The 22,817-nt window shown below is 36.7% G+C and overlaps 1 protein-coding gene across 5 annotated transcripts; it reads left to right on the top strand.

Annotated features, from left to right (window-relative positions):
* The first annotated feature begins 1,800 nt into the window (after positions 1–1,800).
* On the top strand, positions 1,801–21,955 carry BIRC2 (baculoviral IAP repeat containing 2). Of its 5 annotated transcripts, none has more exons than XM_068554769.1 (9): positions 1,801–1,998; positions 3,546–5,712; positions 5,808–5,907; positions 10,721–10,799; positions 11,377–11,425; positions 17,016–17,258; positions 20,055–20,309; positions 21,056–21,097; positions 21,174–21,955. In XM_068554769.1, exons 2-9 carry the CDS (start codon positions 4,812–4,814, stop codon positions 21,368–21,370), a joined length of 1,866 nt encoding a protein of 621 aa, XP_068410870.1. In that variant the 5' UTR covers positions 1,801–1,998; positions 3,546–4,811; the 3' UTR covers positions 21,371–21,955. The 5 variants fall into 5 exon arrangements, with proteins under 5 accessions (XP_068410870.1, XP_068410873.1, XP_068410869.1 ...); XM_068554772.1 differs by lacking the exon at positions 1,801–1,998 and adding an exon at positions 2,027–2,340; XM_068554768.1 differs by lacking the exon at positions 1,801–1,998 and adding an exon at positions 2,027–2,344.
* The last annotated feature ends 862 nt before the right edge of the window (positions 21,956–22,817 follow it).

The following is a 22,817-nucleotide window of genomic DNA, read 5'->3' as shown; positions in this document are numbered from 1 at the left end:
ATTTATCTTGTTCCTTTATTTGTCCATCCTTGTGTTAATACAATACTATCTGAATTACTATGACTTTACTATATAACTCATTATCTAGTGGACAAGCCCCTTCAGTCTTATATTCCTCCTCAAATTGTCTTGGATCCTGTAAATATTTTTCTACATAAATGTGAAAAATATTAGTATAGCAACCTCAGCAGAAAAACACAACTTATTTTTAAAAATCACCAGCAATTCTACACTGGAAATATGAAAAAGATTAACTGAATAAGTGGGTAACTGAATAAATTTAACACTCAACTACAAGGTTATATAGGATTAAAAGTTATAAAGTAGTATTTATTACACCTGAATGTTATTACGTGGGTTCTTGGGGAAAATATATAAGGACTTTGAGTTTTTTGTTTTTTGTTTTTAAATTCATTTATTTATTTTACTTATTTTTGGCTGTGTTGAGTCTTCGTTTCTGTGCGAGGGCTTTCTCTAGTTGTGGCAAGTGGGGGCCACTCTTCATCGCGGTGCGCGGGCCTCTCACTGTCCTGGCCTCTCTTGTTGCGGAGCACAGGCTCCAGACGCGCAGGCTCAGTAGTTGTGGCTCACGGGCCTAGTTGCTCCGCGGCATGTAGGATCTTCCCAGACCAGGGCTCGAACCCGCGTCCCCTGCATTGGCAGGCAGATTCTCAACCACTGTGCCACCAGGGAAGCCCCGGACTTTGAGTTTTTGAAATATGAATTTTCCCCTATACTTTTTTGGTCAGGACAAGAACTGAAAAAGAGAAATAATCTTGAATAATCTTGAATCCAGAATGAACAATTCTTGCTAATGTATATTTTCCCGCACATAAAAAGAAAGTCCTGTAACTTTCCCAGAAATTGTAACTTGAACTACATACTGAACTACTATCAAAATTCATGTGCATATTTGGAAGTTTTTAGTCATTGGGAGCCATGGCATTTCGTTTCTCTGTATCACAAACTGTTACAAATACTTTCTTTTTACTATTAACACTGGAACAGAAGCCCTCCTATTCTGTGACTGATTGGCAAGCAGAAATGACAGGGACAGGAAATGGGAAATGGTTCAGGGTCTTGGAATTCCCCCGGCTGCCTAATTAAGTGGCTTGTTATTTGGAAGTTTTTGAAATATTTGCCCCCTGGAGTTCCCCTGAAAGAAGAAAACATCTGATTTCATTGACAAAGAGTGTCTTCACAGAACATAAACTAAAAAAATTCTCTCGCTGCAATGCAGCAAATATTTACTGTGTTCACCGCACTGCTAGAGAGGGGGGAGAAAAACGTCCCTGACTAGGAAAACCAAGATTTTGTATTTACAATTTTTCTATCAGTTAACTATTTAAACATGTCATTGATACAGGGCTCCTCTGTGGTTCACGTATGATTTATATATACACACGTATATGAATGTATACACTCCATCCTAGTCACATTCAGGGAAAAAAACGGGGAGTGAAGCCCGTTGCTAGTGATGAGCTTCTGAAATCAGGACACTTTCGTCAGTGCATTCGCCTCCAGAACAGAAAAACAAAAGTTTAAAAATAAAAGATACAGTGGTTGATTATAAAATAGATATACTCCCCAAAAGACTATAAAATCAAAGCTTCAAAATTAATCCTCTGATGCTGTTCTGCTTTCCAACACTCGTCTTTTTTCATTTACACGGCCAGCTGTTGAAGGTTGACATCACAGAGCTGCTGAGGAAAACGGTTACAACTGTACACTTAATCGAAGCCGAAACGCCGCCGGATTGACTCCACCCCCGGACGCGGTCACCCACGCCGAGGGGAGGCCCCACTAGAGGAATCCGGCTGGGGCTAGACCCCAACGGGGTGACGCGCGGGAGACGCTCACCGCCCGCGCTGGGGCGTTTCCGCAGGGCTTCCCGCGATTCAAAATCTACGGCTCACGCTTCGCCACGTCCCCCTCAGGAGAATGTCAGGGACGGCGAGGGAAGAAAACGTCAAAAGTGCTCACGCGGCGAAATTAAAGGTTGGAACGCTGAGGGGACGCCCAGCCCCGCCGCCCCCGCGGGCTGACCGACTGCGCACGGCCTAGCGCGCGCTTCGGGCCACTCTCCGCCTGCAGATTCCCCGGCGCCCTCGCGCGGCGTGACGTGATCCCGGCCGGCGCGCTGTCGTCACTGTGCGTCGGCGTGGGCCCTGCGCGGGCGGGGGGGGCTTTGGGAGCACAGGAGCCGAGCCGCCCGGCTCCCTATTCTGTCGGCGTAGCAGCTCTCGGGGCTGTGGAGGATCCAGACTGCCGCGCCGTTTCCGCGTTTGCTCCACCGGCCCAGCGCTGAGTGCAGCTCCTTCCGGGCCCCGGCCGCGCGAGGCGGGTAGGGGCGCGCGGGCCACGGGGGCCCGCTTCCTTGAGGCTGAAGCTGGGTGAGGGAAGACAGGGCCGGGGGCCGAGGCTGGGGGTCGCAGTGAGCTCTCTGCTCTCTACTCTTCACTCTCGCCGAGGCTGTTTAATTCGGAAGCTCCAGCTCCAAGACTTGCGGTCGAAAATAATTTTTTTTCAATTGATCTGTTTGCAAGTCATCTTTGGGCGCCGCCCACTTCTCCGGCCCTTGGACTCTGACCAAGATGTTGGTCAAGTTTTTGCAGGGTTTTAAACTTAACCCTCGGTGTTCCTTTGTTTAGTATGTTCAAACAGAGACAGTTGTGTGGCGGCGAGATTTCCTATATCAGATAGTTCCAACCGCGCTCTGCCACTTCAGTGGTCTGTTGTGTATTGTGAGAAATAGCTCCGGGAAATTAATGGGTAAATTCCATAGTTTCTCTTATCTTCCCTTGCCGTCTGTCTCCCGCCTTCAACCCCCAAAGCCACAGTTTGCCTAAAGAGGGCAAATCCACCGTACGGTGCTTGTAGGTAAAAATCTGTAAAGATAGGACACCAAGTTCTGGTGTAACGAAAGTATTCATGCAAGTCGTCACATTCCCAAGGCCAGTGTTTCACAAGCCATTTTACTGTATATTGTTTTAAAGTTGCTTTCTGTGGTTGTCGCTTTGGAATTGTGAGGGCATTGTAGAGTTGTAGGGTTTTTTTGGTGGGTTCCTGATGCATTTACTCTCACTGGTCAGTTTGCCTAGTCCTGGAGAGACTTGACATTAAAAAATAACGTTACAGTCTATTATGCCATCTAAATAACTGCTGCACTGTTGCTGATGGGTGCAGTCTCTTTTTCACCACTAGTCCCCCTTTGCCTCTAGCAAAATGCCGGAGATATTATCCTTAAACTATTAAAAGTTGTCACCAGAAGAGGGGAGGAGACCAAGGCCAAAATATGTTTCTATGTCCATCTGTCTTCAAAGTTGTGCATTAAAAAAAGTATTCTTAGTGCTACGGGGAGTATATTGTGTTTATTTTGATTAAAAGCTTTTCTAATTAGTTTTGTTGACAAACAGCTGGAATGAAGATGTATTATCTAAAGAGTAAATCACTTTTAGAATTTACTGAATAAATTGAAAAGAATATAAATTGTATTCATCGTGAAAATACAGTTTTCTAAAATAGCGTTTGTTTTTTCTTTTCAGATTTACAGCCCTGAAGAGTCTACTTTTTCCCCCTCATTTTTCCCCCTGCAGTAATAAATCCCATTATGGAGACTCAGAAACTTTATAAAGGGATATAGTTTGAATTCTGTGGAGTGTAACTTTGTGTATGAATTATACTTTTAAGATATGAAGGGTTTTCAGAAAGAAGGCTAGTAGAGTTAATTACTGGTTTATTATGCATGAGTAGTAATTTTGTTGGTAATACAGTACCTTAGGCATTTGTGATAACACTAGAAAGGACAAGCTGTATCCTGATAAATTGATTTACCTTTAATTACAAAATGAATGATATTATAGATGTATGATTCTTAAATGACAGACAAGTTATTTAATATTTTTGTAAGAAGTTTCAGCTGTGGAAATTTTATGGTTAACTAGTTTATGAAGAAAATACCTTCATTTGATCAAGTATACTAAAGTGGTATACAAAGTTAGGAAGAAGGACAGCATAATAAGGATGCTGCAGGAAATGGAAACAAATACAGACAATATTTAACAAAGGCAGAAGAGTTAGCAGTTTGTGAGTTTTAAGCAAAATTCATTTCATTTGACATTGTACACAGTATAACAGGTTTAGGTTCAACAACAACGCTTGTAGGTGTTGACATCTCCAAAAGTTGTTAGCTGAAGCTAGTTTAACCTTCTTAAGTAAATACTATGATGATAAACTTTGTGAAATTGGCCTTTAGATAATGTGACCATATGAAGACTTTAATTCTTTTTGTTTACTAGAATAAAAGAAGATTTTTAAAAAATATGTTAAAGTGCTCATAGGGAAAGAAGCCTGCATATAGTTTTTTCCTCTTGTAGCATAGTCGTTAATTGGCTTGATATCCCGGCTTTGTAGCTTGTAACTGAAAGCAAATTAAAGGCATAATTTAGGTATTCTATCCTTGTTTAGAATTTTTGGAATATAAGCCTCCTTGAAAAGTCAAGGAGTCTTAGCATATTTTTGGAAGTGTGTCAACTTCTTTCAGGCTATTAGGTCAGTATTACACCAAATAACGAACAAATAGCATTTGAGTTAATATAATCCCAGAGAGTATTAAATAGTATCTTGGTAATTTAGGAGAGATAGTCATCCTACCTGAGTATCAACTCAGGTATAAATCCAGTAAAGAAGGTGTAGTGAATTTTACATAAGTAGGGGCCTATCATTTGATTCTTTTTTATGGCAAAAATCTAATGTGAAAGGAAGAGAATTGCCTTGTGAAGGATTTTAGCAGTCAAAAAGTAAAATGACTCATGCACAAAACTACCTCCCAAAGACTTTTCCCAGATCTCTCGTATCAAAAAATTAAGAGTACGATGGAAGATAGCACGATCTTGTCAAATTGGACAATCGTCAACAAACAAAAAATGAAATATGACTTTTCATGTGAACTCTACAGAATGTCTACATATTCAGCTTTCCCCGTTGGTGTTCCTGTCTCAGAAAGGAGTCTTGCTCGTGCTGGTTTTTATTACACTGGTGTGAATGACAAGGTCAAATGCTTTTGTTGTGGCCTGATGCTGGATAACTGGAAACAAGGAGACAGTCCTATTGAAAAGCATAAACAACTATATCCTAGCTGTAGCTTTATTCAGAATCTAGTTTCTGTTACTAGTCTGGAATCCACCTCTAAGAATGTTTCTTCTCCAGTGAGAAACAGTTTTACACATTCATTATTACCTACTTTGGAACATAGTAGCTCATTCAGTGGTTCTTATTCCAACCTTTCACCAAACCCTGTTAATTCTAGAGCAGTTGAAGACTTTTCCCCAATGAGGACTAACCCCTACAGTTATGCCATGAGTACTGAAGAAGCGAGATTTCTTACTTACCAGATGTGGCCATTAACCTTTTTGTCACCATCAGAATTGGCAAGAGCTGGCTTTTATTATATAGGACCTGGAGATAGAGTAGCCTGCTTTGCCTGTGGTGGGACTCTAAGTAACTGGGAACCAAAGGATGATGCTATGTCAGAACACCGGAGACATTTCCCCAACTGTCCATTTTTGGAAAATTCTCTGGAAACGCTGAGGTTTAACATTTCAAATTTGAGCATGCAGACACATGCAGCTCGACTGAGAACATTTATGTACTGGCCTTCAACTGTACCAGTTCAGCCTGAGCAGCTTGCAAGTGCTGGTTTCTATTATGTGGGTAAGAAAATGTATAGCTATACATTTTATCTAGTTCATTTTGATTTATATATTAGGACACGTATGTATTCAGTTTTATTATTGTGTTTACTTTAGGTCGCAGTGATGATGTCAAATGCTTTTGTTGTGATGGTGGCTTAAGGTGTTGGGAATCTGGAGATGACCCATGGGTTGAACACGCCAAGTGGTTTCCAAGGTAATTGTTTTGAAAGGTATTTCTACACAAATTCTGTGCTTAAAAGAAGTAGGCATGCTTGCATGATTAAGTTTACATTTCAATATAACAAAGCTTCTTTATACCATTAGGGAATTAGCCTTTTAAAAACACCAAACTGTAACATTAATTGTTTTGGTACAAAATGTTGTAGAATGTTGTATGATTTCTTCTTTTGTAAGCCATGTGTTCAGGATGTAATTTAACTTATTCTTGATGACTCACTTACAATTATGGCCATACGTTTCATTTATGTTTTCCACTTTGCTTTAAAGAAAACTTAAGTATTATAAAAATATGTAAAATAGAACAAAAAGGAGATAAGTAAGAAAAAGATAAAAAGGAAAAAGGAAAATAAGAAGGGACGTGAAATGATCTAGGAATAGGACAAATACAAAAATGCATATAATAAAAGCTGATTGTACAATCAGTATTAAGTCTGATTATAATTGTAAATTATTTTTTCTCTGTACAATTTTATCTTGTCACGATATGTCAAATATCTCCCTTTAGTCACTGTTTCTACCACTATGTCCTGTTTTTTACTATAGCCTAGAAAGAATTTAGAGGCAGTGCTGTTGATGGAAATAGAATTAGAAATTAATTCTGTCTTTGTTACTGAGTAGCTGTGTGAACTTGGACAAGTCATGTGACACCTTTGAGCCTTTCCTCATCTGTAAAATGAGGGAGTTGAAATAGATAATATGGTCTTTTAAAAAAATTGTAAAATGTACCTAACATAAAATTTGCCATTTTAACCATTTTTAAGTATACAGTTCTGTGACATTAAGTACATTCACATTATTCCTCATTCATTACCACCATCCATTTCCAGAATTTTTTTTTAATCTTCCCAGACTGAATCTTGTACTCATTTCATTAATTCCTCATCCCTCCCTCCCCGCAGCCCCTAGCAACCACCATTCTGCTTTCTGTCTCTATGAATTCGACTATTCTAGGTACTTTACATAAAAGTGGAATCGTATCATGTAGGTAATGTTTTGACTGGTGAGTGCCTTTCACAATAATGAGGAATCTCTTGAACCTCTTTAATATTCATAATGTATCAAGATAAATTGTTACTTTTTAATTCTCAAAAGTGATACATATTTTGTTTACTTTAAATTATTTTTGTAGGAAAAAAGCATGTTCCATTGTCAGAATTGTATTTTATTTTATAAAATACACCACACGGCTTGCGGGATCTTAGTTCCCCGACCAGGCTTGGAACCCAGGCCACAGCAGTGAAAGGGCCGAGTCCTAACCATTGGACCACCAGGGAATTCCTGATTTTCAGAATTTTAAATGATTTGATTGTGCTTGGCTCTCTGAGAGTATGTACATATAATTTGAAATTTAATACTGTATTAAAAAGACAGAAACAGTTTTCCAGTTACAGTGTTTCAGTTGCTGCATTTTGTCCTTTATAAAACAAAACCAAACAAAATCTTGGTTTACTTCTGTAATTTATGTTTTGTTTTCGATGGTTAAGTAAGGGAAAAGGTCAGCGGTGCTTTTTGTAAGCAACAAATTTCAATTGTGGATAATCTTTAATCTCAGAAAATGAAAAACCAAAGTGGATAATCATTATCACCGTATTTTTTTTTTTTATTATCACTGTATTTTAACACAGTTTATTTATTCATTTATTAAATATTTGTATGCCTACTGGATACTGTTTTATTTTATTTTTTCCCTCTTAACATTTTTAGTAATAATCATTCAAAAGAAGAGATAATAGGGTTTACATTTCTATATACAAAAGGAATTTCCTATTTTCATCAGTATTGGTATTTACATGACAGTGTGGAATCAAATAAAAAATCAAGCCAAAGCAAAGGAAAGAAGAACCAAATTAAAGTGAAAGGCAAAAATTGTGGTACCATTACGTATGAGGTTGAAAATGAAATTAATAGGCAGACAAATGCAGATTTTGCAGCACACCAGGAAGAATACTGGGATTCATTTCGATTGAGCATGATAATTCATGACAGTAACAGCATTGTCTGAAGGCAAGAGTCCTAGAAATAAGTAGTTGTAAGTAGTGATGGGAAATCAAACATCATCATGAGGATCTTTTTTTCCCTTCTAATATCTTTTTTTTTAATTGAAATATGTGACATACAATATTATGTTAGTTTCAGGTGTACTACATGGTGATTTGATATTTGCATACATTATGAAATTGTTACCATGATAAGCCTAGTAACCATCTGTCCCCATACAGAGTTATTGCAATGTTATGACCATATTCTTTATGCTGTATATTACATCCCCATGGCTTATTTATTTTATAACTCAAGTTTGTACCTGTTAATCCCTTTCACCTATTTCCCTATATCCCCCTGATAACTATTTTATTTATCTGTCCTCATAGAATTTATTGGAGAAGGGGGAAATACGGGGCAGCCAATGTTCATTATACCTCCTGTCTTTAGTCGTTATGAATATAAGTTAGTCCCAGAATAAAAATAATTTAGAACTATATTAAGATCATGAACAATGACAAGCTGTGTTCTCTGCATGATGAACGTGAGTCTTGAGCATGCGTACATGATCTCTACTAAATCTACCCATTTACCAGTTGAAGGACATTTGGGTTGTTTCCAGTTTGGAGCAATAATGAATAAAGCCACTCTAAACATTAATAAACCTTTGTGAACGTATGTTTTTGTTTTGATTAGGTAAATGTTATACTTAGGAGTGGGATTAGTGGGTTGGATGGCAAGTTTTGTTTACTATTGTGACTTCAGAAGAAGCTGCCAAATCGTTTTCTGAAGTGGCTGTACCATTTTAAATTCCCACCAGGAATGTATGATACCTCTAAGAGTTCCAGATTCTTAATGACACATGGTACTGTCAGTCTTTTTGATTTTAACCTTTCTAATGTGTAGTGGTATTTCACTGTGATTTTAATTAGCATTTCCTTAATGATTAATGATGGTGAGCTTCTTATTTGCCATCTGTATACAGTTGTCCCTCAGTATCAGTGGGGGATTGGTTCTAGGACACTCCCAGGGATTCCCCTCAAGAAGCCAAAATTCGGGCTTCCCTGGTGGCGCAGTGGTTGAGAATCTGCCTGCCAATGCAGGGGACACGGGTTCGAGCCCTGGTCTGGGAAGATCCCACATGCCGTGGAGCAACGAGTCCCATGAGCCACAACTACTGAGCCTGCGCGTCTGGAGCCTGTGCTCCGCAACAGGAGAGGCTGCGATAGTGAAGAGGCCCGCGCGCCGCGATGAAGAGTGGCCCCCGCTTGCCGCAACTGGAGAAAGCCCTCGCACAGAAACGAAGACCCAACACAGCCAAAAATAAAATATATAAATAAATAAATAACTAAAAGATTACTATAAAAATAAGCAGAAATTAAAAAAAAAAAAAAAAAGAAACCAAAATTCATGGATGCTCAAGTCCCTCATATGACATAGTACAGTCAGCCCTCTGTATCTGTGGGTTCTTCATCCTCGGAACTGTATTTTCTTTGATGAAGTGTCTGTTTTAAATTTTTTTTTTTTTGATTACTAAGTTCCGAGACTTCTCAATATATTCTGGATACAAGTCCTGTATTAGATGTGTTTTGCAGCATTTCAGTCTATGGCTTGTCTTTCCTTTTTTTTATTAGTGTATTTGATGAGCAGAAGTTTTTAATTTTGATGATGTCAGTTTATCAATTTTATCTTTTATTGATTGTGCTCTTGGTCTTTACCTAAGCTAAGGACAAAAAGATTTTCTCCTAGGGTTTCCCTGGTGGTGCAGTGGATAAGAATCTGCCTGCCAGTGCAGGGAACATAGGTTCAATCCCTGGTCCGGGAAGATCCCACATGCACGAGCAGCTAAGCCCGTGCGCCACAACTACTGAGCCTGTGCTCTAGAGCCCGTGAGCCACAACTACTGAAGCCCTGTGCCTAGATCCCGTGCTCCGCAACAAGAGAAGCCACCGCAATGAGAAGCTCGTGCACCGCAATGAAGAGGAGCCCCTGCTCACCGCAACTAGAGAAAGCCCGTGTGCAGCAGCGAAGACCCAGCACAGCGAAAAATAAATAAAATAAAAATTTAAAAAATTTAAAAAAAAAGATTTTCTCCTGTGTCTTCTTCTAGAAGTTACATTGACAGGTTTTGTATAGGCATATGATTCATTTTTAGTTTGTTTTTGTGTATACTATGGACATAGATCAAGGCTTGTTTTTTGCATATTATATCGAGTTGTCTAGCACCGTTTGTTGAAAAAACAAAAGGGAAGAAACAGAAACGTTATATGAACTTCCTGGAACACCATTGAGAAATTCTAGTAGTTTGAAAACAAGTATTTGGGAAACACTGTCACATTATGTATAGATGAAAATACTTGATTCTCTATTTTTTGGAGGGAGGGTTTGTGCTTTAAGTATAATGGTAGAGTGAACAATGGAGAAAGATTAGCAGATATTTTGTGAAAGATCACATTTTAGGAATAGCAAATTACAGTTTCTGAAACTATGTTAAGTCCCCAAAGTAAATTGTCTAGAATAGCATTTTTCAAGCCTTAGCTTGTGCTCCTTTGAGGTCCAGACCTTTTTATTGTTGTGATTATATTAATGTAATCAAACAAAATATCACAGTGCATCAGTGCATAGTAAGAATTTGTAATATTGTATGAGAATTTTTGTTCCTGTTAGATGTGTATGTGTACTAGGTTGTGATGTAAAATGTTTGTACTCTGGGGTACAATCAAAGAATTTGAAAGCCACTTTTCTAGAATAATCAGATTATATTTTTGGTATAAAAGAATTTTAAAAATTTTCCTCTTATGTTTTAGGTGTGAGTTCTTGATACGCATGAAAGGGCAGGAGTTTGTTGATGAGATTCAAGCTAGGTATCCTCATCTTCTTGAACAGGTAAATATGTTTTTATAATTGGCAACATTGAATTCTCCTAAATAATAATTACAAAATATGATTAGAAGTGACAATTACATCTGTTTTCTCATTAATTATAGTTACATGTTTTGCGTCCATCTTAATGGACATGTTTGTTCAGGGGCTTTTAAAAAAAGAATGTTTTTTCCTTTTATTTGAAAAATCACTCAACCTGCCACTGTACAAATTTGTGGTGGAGTTGGAGAAGAGTCTTTAGTGTCTCCTCCATCTTTTTGAGAAAAACAAACAAAATAACTTGTTAGCAGTTTGGAATCTCTGAGAGTGATTCAGCTGAAATATGACTTATTAAGTGGAATGAGAAACCATTAATACTTTTTCCTGTTTTCTTGAAACTAGAGAAATACTTGAATTCTAATTTGGAATTGGGTGATGTTTAAGGAAATGTTTTATGATGATTAAAGTAAAACATAGCAAATTGAAGTATGTTTTCAAAAGTGTGTGTACAGTACTTAAGATAAACTTATCTTAATGTTGCTATGTTCAGGTTGTTTGAGATTTCTGATTTTACCTATTATTTTTTTCTCCTGTTTCATAGCTATTGTCAACTTCAGATACTCCTGGAGATGAAAATGCTGATCCACCAAGTATGTATGAAAATATTCCAAATATAGAATAGGATTTTTTTGTAAGAATATTAAGAATGAAAGCATGTAAACAAAGGATTTCTGACATCATAGAAAAAAGTGCTAGAAAGTTAATAAATATTATGTATCTACTAAGATTCATGACATTTTTAGAGGATTCTTGGAAGTATTCTAGTTTTTGTTCCTAAAGTGCTGACATCCTCACTGGAGAGACAAGACAAGTGCAAAAGAAAAACAACTTCAAGGAATACCAAATGAGAAGAGCAAATAATAAGCCCTCCAAAGAGGAGATGTTTGTATAAGCTAGCATGTTTGGAAAGGCCCAGATCACATGATTTGAAAATTGGGCTAGATATTAGGTATCTGCCAGGTACGTAGTAGTTTAGTGCAAGGATAGGAAATATATCTTCTGGTTATAATTTAATTTTAGCCACATCTGGCATTTAGCGTATACTGTTATTCAGGTCTCCTTTTTCCTTATTAACTTTCTGTCTGGATGATCTAGCCAGTGTTGAAAGTGGGATATTGAAGTCCCCTACTATTATTGTATTGCTCTCTATTTCTTCCTTTAGTTATGTTAATATTTGCTTTAAATATTTAGATGCTTCAGTGTTTGTTGCATATAAATTTATAATTGTTTTATGTACTCTTAATGAGTTGACCCCTTCATCACTACATACAGTGATCTTCTTTGTCTCTTGTCACTGATTTTGACTGAAAGTCTATTTCATTTTATGTAAGTATAACCACTCCTCATTACTTTTGATTACCGTTTGCAAAGAACACCTTTTATATCTTTTCATTTTCAATCTTTCTGTGTCCTTAAAGCTGAAGTGATTCGTTTGTAGGCAGCACACCATTGGATCTTGTGGGTTTTTTTTAATCCATTCAGCCATTCTGTGTCTTTTGATTGGAGAATTTAGTCCATTTACATTTAAAATAATTATTGGTATTGTAATTATTGATATATAAGGACTTTTTATTATGATTTAATTGATTGTTTTCTGACTGTTTTTTTAGTTCCTTCATTCATTTCTTCCTCTTTTGCTCTCTTCCTTTCTGATTTATTTTCTGTAGTAGTGTGCTTTAATTTCTCTATTGTATTTTCTGTATGCACTATAGGTTTTTTCTTTGTGTTTACCATGAAGCTTATGTAAAATATCTTAGATACAATAGTCTATTTTAAGCTGATCACAACTTACCTTCAATCATTTACAAAAACTCTACAGTTTTACTTCTCCTCACCCCATGTTTTACACTATTGATGTCATACTTTTTATCTTTTTATATTCTGTATCCAGTAACAAGTTATTATAGTTAATAATATTGTTTTGTATTTTGTATTTTTATGTTTTCTTCTATAAATATTTCTTTTGCCTTTTAACTTTTATTGGAGTATAGTTGGTTTACAATGTTGTGTTAGTTTCAGGTGTACAGCATAGTGATTTAGTTATACATATACATATATTCATTCTTTTTCAGATTCTTTTCCCATATAGTTTATTGTAGAATATTGAGTAGAGTTCCCTCCGTAAGTCCTTGTTGGTTATCTATTTTATATATAGTAATGTGTGTATGTTAATCCCAAGTTCATAATTTACCCCTCCCCCCCCCCACATTTCCATTTTGGAAACCATGTTTGTTTCTGAAATCTGTGAGTCTGTTTCCATTTTGTAAATAAGTTCATTAAATCATTTTTAAAAAAATTAGATTCCATATATGAGTGATATCATATGATATTTGTCTTTCTCTGACTTCTCTTAGTATGATAACCTCTAGGTCTATCCATGTTGCTGCAAATGGCATTATTTCATTCTTTTTTATGGCTAATATTTCATTGTATATATGTACCACATCTTCTTTATCCATTCCTCTATCAGTGGACGTTTGGGTTGCTTCCATGTCTTGGCTATTGTAAACAGTGCTGCAGTGAACATTGGGGTGCATGTTTCTTTTCAAATTATGCTTTTCTCCAGATATATGCCCGGGAGTGGGATTGCTGGATCATATGGTAGTTCTGTTTTCTAGTTTTTTAAGGAACCTCCCTACTGTTCTCCATAGTGGTTATACCAATGTACATTCCCACCAACAGTGTAGGAGGGTCCCCTTTTCTCTGCACCCTCTCCAGCATTTATTGTTTGTAGACTTTGATAATGGCCATTCTGACTGGTGTGAGGCGATACCTCACTGTAGTTTTTATTTACATTTCTCTGATAATTAGTGATGATGAGCATCTTTTTATGTGCTTTTTGGCCATCTGTATGTCGTCTTTGGAGAAATGTCTATTTAGATCTTCTGCACATTTTTTGATTGAGTTGTTTGTTTTTTTGACATAGAGCTGCATGTGCTGTTTGTATATTTTGGGGATTAAGCTCTTGTCGGTCGCATCATTTGCAAATATTTTCTCCCATTCTGTGGGTTGTCTTTTCATTTAGTTTATGGTTTCTTTTGCTGTGCAAAATATATTGTTGTTTTTTAACTTATGCTAGAGATACAGTATAGGGTGTTATGAATTTGACTACATATTTACCTTTACCAGTAAGTTTTATTTCATGTTGTTACTTAGCGTCTCTTCATTTTAACTTGAAGAAATCACTTTAGCATTTCTTGTACGGCAGGTTTAGTGTTGATGAACTCCCTCAACTTTTGTTTGTCTGGAATGTTTTTATCTCTCCTTCATTTCTGAAGGACAGTTTTGCCAGTGTTCTTGGTTGGCATTTTTTTTTTTTTTCTTTTAACACTTTGATATATTAAGTCATTGTCTCCTGGCCTTCAAGGTTTCTGCAGAGAAATGTGCTGATAGCCTTAGGGGGTTCCTTTGTATGTGAGGAGTCATTTTTTTCTTGCTGCTTTCAAAATGCTTTCTTTGTCTTTTCGCTTTTAATATTTTGACTATAATGTGTCTTGGAGTAATCTTTGGGCTGATCTTGCTTGAGGTTCTTTGAGCTTACTGTTTGTGGATATCCATATCTCTCCCAAGATTTGGGAGCTGAAGTTTTCAGCTATTATTTCTTTAAGCTTTCTTCCCTTTTTTCTGTCTTCTGGGATTCCCATGATTTGACTGTTCATTCGTTTGGTGGTGTTCTATAATTCATGTAGGCTTCCTTCACTCTTTCATTCTCTTTTCTTTTTGTTCCTATAACTGGCTAATTTCAAATCATCTCCATTTGAGTTCTCTGATTCTTTCTTCTGCATGAGCAAGTCTGTTGTTGAAGTTCTCTATTGATTTTTTTCAGTTCTGTCCTTGTATTCTTCAGCTCCAGGTTTTCTGTTTGATTCTTTTTTGTGGTTTCTATTTGTTGATTAAACTTCTGATTTTGTTCATGCATTGTTATCTTCATTTCATTTAGTTGTTTATCTTTGTTCTCTTGAGTTTTGTTGAGCTTTTTTTAAGGTGACTCTATTGAGTTCATTGTCAGGCAAATCATAGATCTCCATTTCTTTGGGGTCAGTTCTGGATCTTTATTGGTTTCTTGTGATGGTGTCATATGTGCCTGATTTGTGTGATATTCTTATGTAGCCTTGCCTTGGTGTCTGTGCATTGGAGGGAGCAAACACTGCTTGCAGTCTTTATTGACTGGTTTTGGCAGGTAAAGACCTTCTCCTTTGAGTCTTGATGGATACGGAGCTGTTTTTGGGTTTGTAGCTGGGACCATGGTCAGGGATTCAGGTGCCTGGTACAGGCCAGTCTTCTCAAAATGGCTCTCCTTGGTCTTGGAATACACTGGGGTTTCATAATCTTATACCTAAATCCCAAAGCCTCCCACAAAGGCACTTCTGTCCTTGGATGGATTCCAAAATGTTGTTGAGTGGGGATACAAGTTGGGGGCATCTTAACCGGCAATCTTGCTATCATTAGTTTCCTGCATCCTTCTTAAGGTATGTTCCTCACTTGGCTTCCTGGACACCACATTCTTGGTTTTCCCCTATTTCCCTGGTTGGTCATGAACAATTTCCTTTGGTGGTTACTCTTTTTTCAAACCTCTAAATGATGGAGTACCTCTCAACATTCAACCCAAATGTATTTCTCCATTTCCTGAGCTGCAGACTAGCGTGTTCAACTACCTGTTTAAATTTCTACTTGGTTATACTGGGTGTTTCAGAGTTAATATAACCAAAGCAAACATTTTCTCCCCATCCTTCATCCCTCAAATTTGCTCTTTCTCTGGTCTTCCCAACTCAGTTAATGGCACTCACTTCCTAAGGTCAAAAGTTGACTTAAGTTAGACATCATCCCTGATTCCTCCTTTTACTTTGTATATTTAATCTATTAGAAGTCATTTCATCTCTGCCTTTATAATATGTCCCAAATCTTATCACTTCTCTCCATCTCTACCACTATTAACCCGATTCAAGCTGCCATGAATGCCATAAAGTCATTTTATGACTTTTTGCCATAAAATCCTAACAGGTCTTCCTGATTCCATTTTACCTCATTAAAGTTTATCACAGAGCTGCCAGAATCATCTTTTGAAAAAACAAATCAGGTTTTATCAGTACCCTACTTAAAACCCTCCTAGAATATTGTAGCAAACTTAGAATAAAATATAAACTCCTCAAAAGGCTCTACATGATCTAGGTATCACCCTCGTCTCTGACTTTGCACCACCTTTCTGTTTCTTGAATATGTCAAGCTTTTCTCTTGACTTGAGGCTTTTATACTTGCTGTTCTCTTTGCCTGAAAGACTTCTTTCAGATATTCCCATAGCTCCTTATCTTTCAGGTGTTTGTTCTGGCGTGTTCTCTTTTCAGACAGTGTTTCCACATATGTTCGAGCAAGGGAGCACATACACATTGTGTATTTATTTTTATTATAAAACAGTTTTCCAGCAGATGGCAGTAAAGTGTCTTGAAGAATGATGTCATTTTGTAATTTTCACTGAAGTGCCATATTGGCTAGCATTGACCCTGTTCTCAGAAAATGCTTCTCTCATCACCCTATCCTAATTGTCCTTCTGCTTCCTAGTTTGTTTTAATCACCTTATACTGCTTTATTTTTTTCAGAACATCTGTCACTATCTGAAATCATATTACTTCTTTAATCACATTTGTTACCCATTTTTAGACGTATTTTGTGTGAATTTAGTCTTCCACTTTACTGTTCTTCCCATCTTTGTTTATTTTATTCTCTGTTTCATCTATCCACCTCTCTAGGTCTTGTCCATCCTGTAAGTTCAAACTCTAATGCCATCTTTTCCATGAAGTTTTTGTTGATTTCCCCCACTTTTCTAGCTGAGTTGAGATAATTTTTCACTTTTAAATTTGTGTAGCATCTCAGTTTCCAAAATTGACTGTACATCAGAATCATTTGAGGAATATTTAGAATATTCCTATGCCCCATCCCTGAGAGTCTCTAATTAAGTAGGTCTAGGATGTGGGAAGTGGTATTTTTTAAAAGTACAGCCTATTACTACACTCTCATTTGATGCTTGTCAGGTTCAAACGTTTGTTGGAGTTATAGGTAATTGGTGCATATAGCTCATCTCCCTTACCAGGATATAATCCGCGCTAAAGACTGTATCATAGTCATTATTGTTCTCTGTATTTTTATATTTATGGAATTTATACAAATACATGTCTTTTAAACTAGTTGTTCATTTTGGACCTGGAGAAAGTTCTTCAGATGATGCAGTCATGATGACTACACCTGTGGTTAAAGCTGCCTTGGAAATGGGCTTTAGTAGAAGCCTGGTAAAGCAGACAATTCAGAGTAAAATCCTAACAACTGGAGAGAATTACAGAACAGTTAATGATATTGTGTCAGCACTTCTTAATGCTGAAGATGAAAATAGAGAAGAAGAGAAGGAAAGACAAACTGAAGAAACAGCATCAGGTATTTGGGAATGTTAGTCACCTGCATTACTTCCTTTGAGGGCTCATAGGACTGTCTCACATGTTGCAGGACAGTGAGCATCCCCCTATGTCCACTAACTGCTGGTGGCAGCCACCAGTCATTTCCAACCTCACATCCCCTTCTCCACTGTGGGCAATGTATCACCCTAGTCGAGAAGCACTGACTACAGTTTTTTTTTTTGCATGTTTATTTTCCAAGAAGATTGTGATTTATGCTAATCAGAGGATTTTAGCATAATTCCTTTCTTGAGCTATATTGCATTTCTTCCTCATACATTAACAAATTCAAGCTATTTTGAAAAAGCAAGATTTTATAGTTGGGTACCTGTCTTATTTCTACTTTTTTTTTTTTTTTTTAATGTTCCTTCAAATCATATCCATAACGTGGTATTTGACTGTCTAATCCTTGCTTAGTGATCCTTATACAAAAAATAGAACCCATGATGAAATCCTAGGCTTTGATGAGAAGCACCTGCCCAGTCCAAAGATAGTAGAGAACTGATTTTGGTATTCATCCAGATTATGTTAAGCCTCAGACTCCCAAAACAAATCTTTTGAGTAATCATTCCTTTAATAAATGTTAATTGAGGATGAGCACCTGTGCCAAATACTGTGCTATTCATGGTGCTTACTTTCAAGGAGCTTATAGACTAGCTGTGGAAACTAGTTTGCAGAAGATAGGGTTAAAGGGCCAGCAGAGGTGAAGGTTGCATTTATAGTGTAAATTGGGGCATTTGGGTTGGAAGACACTTTCTCGGTTTAAGCTTTTAAGTAACGATAGGAATAGTTTGAGAACCTCATTGTTTGGCCATGTAGCACAGTGTTTGAAGTCTGATTTCTAGTTGAGACAGGTTTGTGTTTAAACCCTGGCTCTGTCAGTTACCAGGTTGGCAATTAGTTTAACCAGACCTCAGTTTTTCTCCTCTGTAAAATGGGGATGATAACAGTACAAATTGCATGGGGCAGCTGTAGGAATTAAATGAGATGTTACAAGTAAAACAGTTTAGCACAATGCCTAGGACATCAAAAACAATTTTTAAGTAGATTTATTTGGGAAATGGGAAGGGCTTCGTGAAAGAAAGGGCCTGAGGAGAGTGAAAAGATTTAAAGATTGTTAACCAGTAATAAAACACGGGTTAAATGAAATCACTCTAATAAAACTGGTCACCATAGTTTTGTGACTTTCTTGTTCTTTGTAAGGTTCAATGAATAGTCTTGAATTATGGATTTTTTGTCATTGTTTGCTTTGTTTTGTTTTCGGCTGAGTGGCATGTGGGATCTTAGTTTCCTGACCAGGGATCGAACCACACTCCCCCTGCAGTGGAACTGCAGAATCTTAACCACTGGACTGCCAGCGAAGTCCCTTGAATTACAGATTTGAAATTGTTTCTTAATAAGCAAACAAGTCAGAAAAGGAATAGGGAGGAAGAATTTAGGATGCTAATAAGAGAAGATCATTGAGACACCTGACTACATCTAGACTAGAATGGGAAGTAAGCAAAGCCAGGAGACAGCTCTTGTGTTAGTAGTTGGGAATGACATGGAGATTGAAGAACAACTGTTAGTAGTGAGGTGAATTATTAAGGTAGAAGGATCTAAGTTGTGGTCAGAGAAGGGAGTTTCATAATTTTGAGATGAATAGAGAGTTTGACTTCTAGAAAGAAGTAAAAGGGGAAGGAAATGGTCTTTATTTCCCCCCACAATTCTACAATAGACTTTTTTATTTCTCATTAAACTTGTAAATATAGAAATGTACTTTTTTTTTTTTTTAAGGTTGAAAGCAGGCAATTAAATATTATGGTGATTGTGGGCATTGGAAGAGGAACTTTTTGAAAAATACTTTAGGAATTTATGCCCATATTCCATAAATGTAGGAAATTTAACAATGGATTTTGTGCTTTTTAAAAAAGATTAGGCTTGATTCATATGCAGTCTTTTTTCATTGCTATAAACCTAGACCTTTGTAAGACAATATTGGTAGCTAATTATGTGCCAGATATTGTGATAAATACTTCACATATATCTCATTTAATCCTTACAACTCTTTGATCTACATTTTACAGGTGTACAACTGAGGTGTATGGAGGTTAGGGCACATAGCTAGTAAGTGGCTAAGCCAGTGTGGGGCTCTAGGTCTGTCCTAACTCTACAGCTCAAACTCTTCAACACGGCTTTTACTGCTTCTTAAACATGGAGTTGAAGACACTAATCTAGGAGACCTGATTCTATAACTGATTCTTTCTGTGACCTTGGATAGGTCACAGTTAATGATATTGTGAGTCTTTCTTTCCCTATCTGAAAATGAGAAGCAGTCATACCTGCCTTGTTTAATTGATAGGATCTTTTTATCAAAGGAGACAATTCATATGAAAATGCTTATAAAAGTAAAGTGATATAATGCAAAGATAGGTCAGTATTAATTCCATGGGGGCAAAGTACAGAGGTGGCAAATTTATACTGCCCTCTAAAATTCTTTGCTTACTTTCAGCAGGATAAAGCAGGGTTCTAAGACAGGTAAATATATAGACTTTAATACGTTACAAAAAAACAGAGACCATGTGTGTACTTATATATAATATGCCTTAGCTAAATCTTCTGAAAGTTTTCCAAGTGACAGACATTAAACTGCAGAGGAGTAATTTTGTCCTTCTTTTTCCAGCTCCTATTTATTTAGTGTCTGAATTGTTCATAGGGTTGGTTGTTAGTATATGAGTGTAGCTGGAACAGTTTATAATCTAATGGATTTCTTTCTTTCTCTTTTTTTTTTAACATGAAGATGATTTGTCCTTGATTCGGAGGAATAGAATGGCTCTCTTTCAACAGTTGACGTGTGTGCTTCCTATCCTGGATAATCTTTTAAAGGCCAATGTAATTAATAAACAGGAACATGATATTATTAAACAAAAAACACAGATACCTTTGCAAGCAAGAGAACTGATTGATACCGTTTTAGTTAAAGGAAATGGTGCTGCCAACATCTTCAAGAACTGTCTTAAAGAAATTGACTCTACATTATATAAGAACTTATTTGGTGAGTTTGTTGGTAAAGTTATTTTAGAAATTCTTGGGATTATGGTCATCTTTGTGTTTGACAAACAAAACAAATCCAATTAGCAAACTATGTACATTTAGCTTGTTCTAAAAAAGTGAAGTCTTCTATTACCCAAGTAGCATGGCTAAATAATTTCTGATGATATATAGCTAGAATCTGTGTTGTTCAGGATATAGTATGTGAAAAATAATAGGTAGTAGACGAAGCAGTCTTGTATTTGGTAGAGTGATGCCTTAAAAAAAATTTTTTTTTAATTAAGGTGTAGTTGATTTACAATATTATATTAGTTCCAGGTGTACAGCACAGTGATTCAAAATTTTTGTAGATTATACTCTGTTTGTAGGCATTATAAAATATTGGCTGTATTCCCTGTGCTGTACCATAAATCCTTGTAGCTTGTTTATTTTATACATAGTAGTTTGTACCCCTTAGTCCCCCTATCCTTGTCTTCCCCTCAACTTCCCTCTCCCCACTGGTAACCACTAGTTTGTTCTTTATATCTTTGTCTTTATCTTTTTTGTTATATTCACTAGTTTTATTTTTTAGATTCCACATACAAGTGATAAAATAGAGTATATGTCTTTCTCCGACTTATTTCACTAAACACAATACACTCCAGGTCCATCCATGTTGTTGCACATGACAAAATTTCAGTTTTTTTGAAAAAAAATTTTTTTTTAATGAGTTATTTAAGTGATGTTTTTTGTATGTTTTTCTTTCCTCAGTGGAAAAGAATATGAAGTATATTCCAACAGAAGATGTTTCAGGTAAAACAAAATTAAGACTTACGACCAACATGAAATATTACCCTTTCTTTTTTTTAATGGAAGTTTCTGTTGTTAGTAGGTCTGTCACTGGAAGAACAATTGAGAAGGTTGCAAGAAGAAAGAACTTGTAAAGTGTGTATGGACAAAGAAGTTTCTATTGTATTCATTCCTTGTGGTCATCTGGTAGTATGCCAGGAATGTGCCCCTTCTCTAAGAAAATGCCCTATTTGCAGGGGTATAATTAAGGGTACTGTTCGTACATTTCTCTCATAAAAGAAAAATAGGCCAAATGTTGCCTATATATAAAAGTCTTTAAAATATTGTTTGAACATTTGAAGCTATCTGAAGTAAAAAAGGAATTATTGGTTCTTTAATTAGTAACATTTTTGTTCTACTCTGCTTTCTTTGGTACTAGTAATCTTGTTTCCAAAAGAATATCATATATAAGATTTAATCTTAACCTCTGTTTATATGGAAGGTAAGATTTATGTTTGAGCTATATTAATGTACATGTATTAACACAGGAGGAGTTAAAGGAGCAATCTTAATGCTATTATGTATCATTTTAGGAGTGACTAGGTCTGGTATTCTTTCTGAAAGCTTTGAGTACTACTTTAGAGTGTAGTTGAAAGAAATGGAAACCAGGAGCTCTGGAGTTTATCACAGTTATATTGCCAAATTCTCATTGGTGTTTTTTCAGTTGTGTTGTAAAATAAGGATTTTTCTCTTACAGGTAAAAAAGCTTTTCCCTAATTTGTGAGAAACATCTTAATAAAGGTCTTTAAAAAGACTACATCATCGATTTTTTTCTTCTGATTTAAAAAGTAATTTCCGTAAGCCTTCACAGGGTTATATAAGGATGAGATAATGTACATAAGCATAGTATCTGTCACATTGTAAGCACTTCAGTTGCTAGTTGTTAAATTAAAAAATTGAATTCATGAAACAAATTACCAAGAAGTGTTTTTTTTAATAGTAATGGGATTTATGAGAATTTCCTTTAGATGGCAATATCTGTCTAGTTGCTTTGTATATTATAGATATTATTTGAATTAAAAATCCATATCAAAAATTATTAACAAATAGAATTATGTAAATCTCCATTGGAATTTTAAAAAATAGTTTAATCATTTTGTTGTTGAGTAGGTGTTGGTGGGATGAGGAGGTAGAATATAGGCAACGGTAAGTATCTTTTTTTGGGTCCAGTCATATTTGACCTTTCCCAGGTCTGGGTCTATGTCAGACTTCTGAGGCCAGGTGGAAAGGAGGTCTAATATTAAAAACTCTTCTTATCCCAAAACTCCTTTAGATCCCTTTAAATAGAGAATATAGTAGGAAGAAGGAAAATTTCTCTATCCTTTTTTTTTTTTTTTTTTTTTGCCACAGAGCGTAGGTGCTCTTTAATGATGGTTAAATAAAAATAGGCAGGAGTTCTGTAGAAAACAGTGTCCACAAGGCCCTGGCATGCATCCCAAGGGCCATGGGGGTGGGTCCTGTGCCACCCTGGCCGCAGCATGGCCCCTTTCTTCCGTGACTTGTGGGACACTCACCACTTTTGGCCTGGGCCTGGGTCCCCAGAAAGCCTGAGTCCTCTGCTGGGCAGAGAGCTTCCCTGCAGGCTCCACGAAACTTCCATGGGCCCAGGCCTGGCCCTATAAGAAGTCTGAGGCTCTGTGTCTGTCAGGGAGTTGCAGCAAGTTTTTCATGATGCAGGAGAGGT

This window comes from Eschrichtius robustus, chromosome 11 (genome assembly GCF_028021215.1).
Source record: "Eschrichtius robustus isolate mEscRob2 chromosome 11, mEscRob2.pri, whole genome shotgun sequence".
NCBI classification, from domain to species: domain Eukaryota; kingdom Metazoa; phylum Chordata; class Mammalia; order Artiodactyla; family Eschrichtiidae; genus Eschrichtius; species Eschrichtius robustus.
Note: the sequence above shows the minus strand (reverse complement) of the source record. Positions and strands in the feature narration are given on the sequence as shown.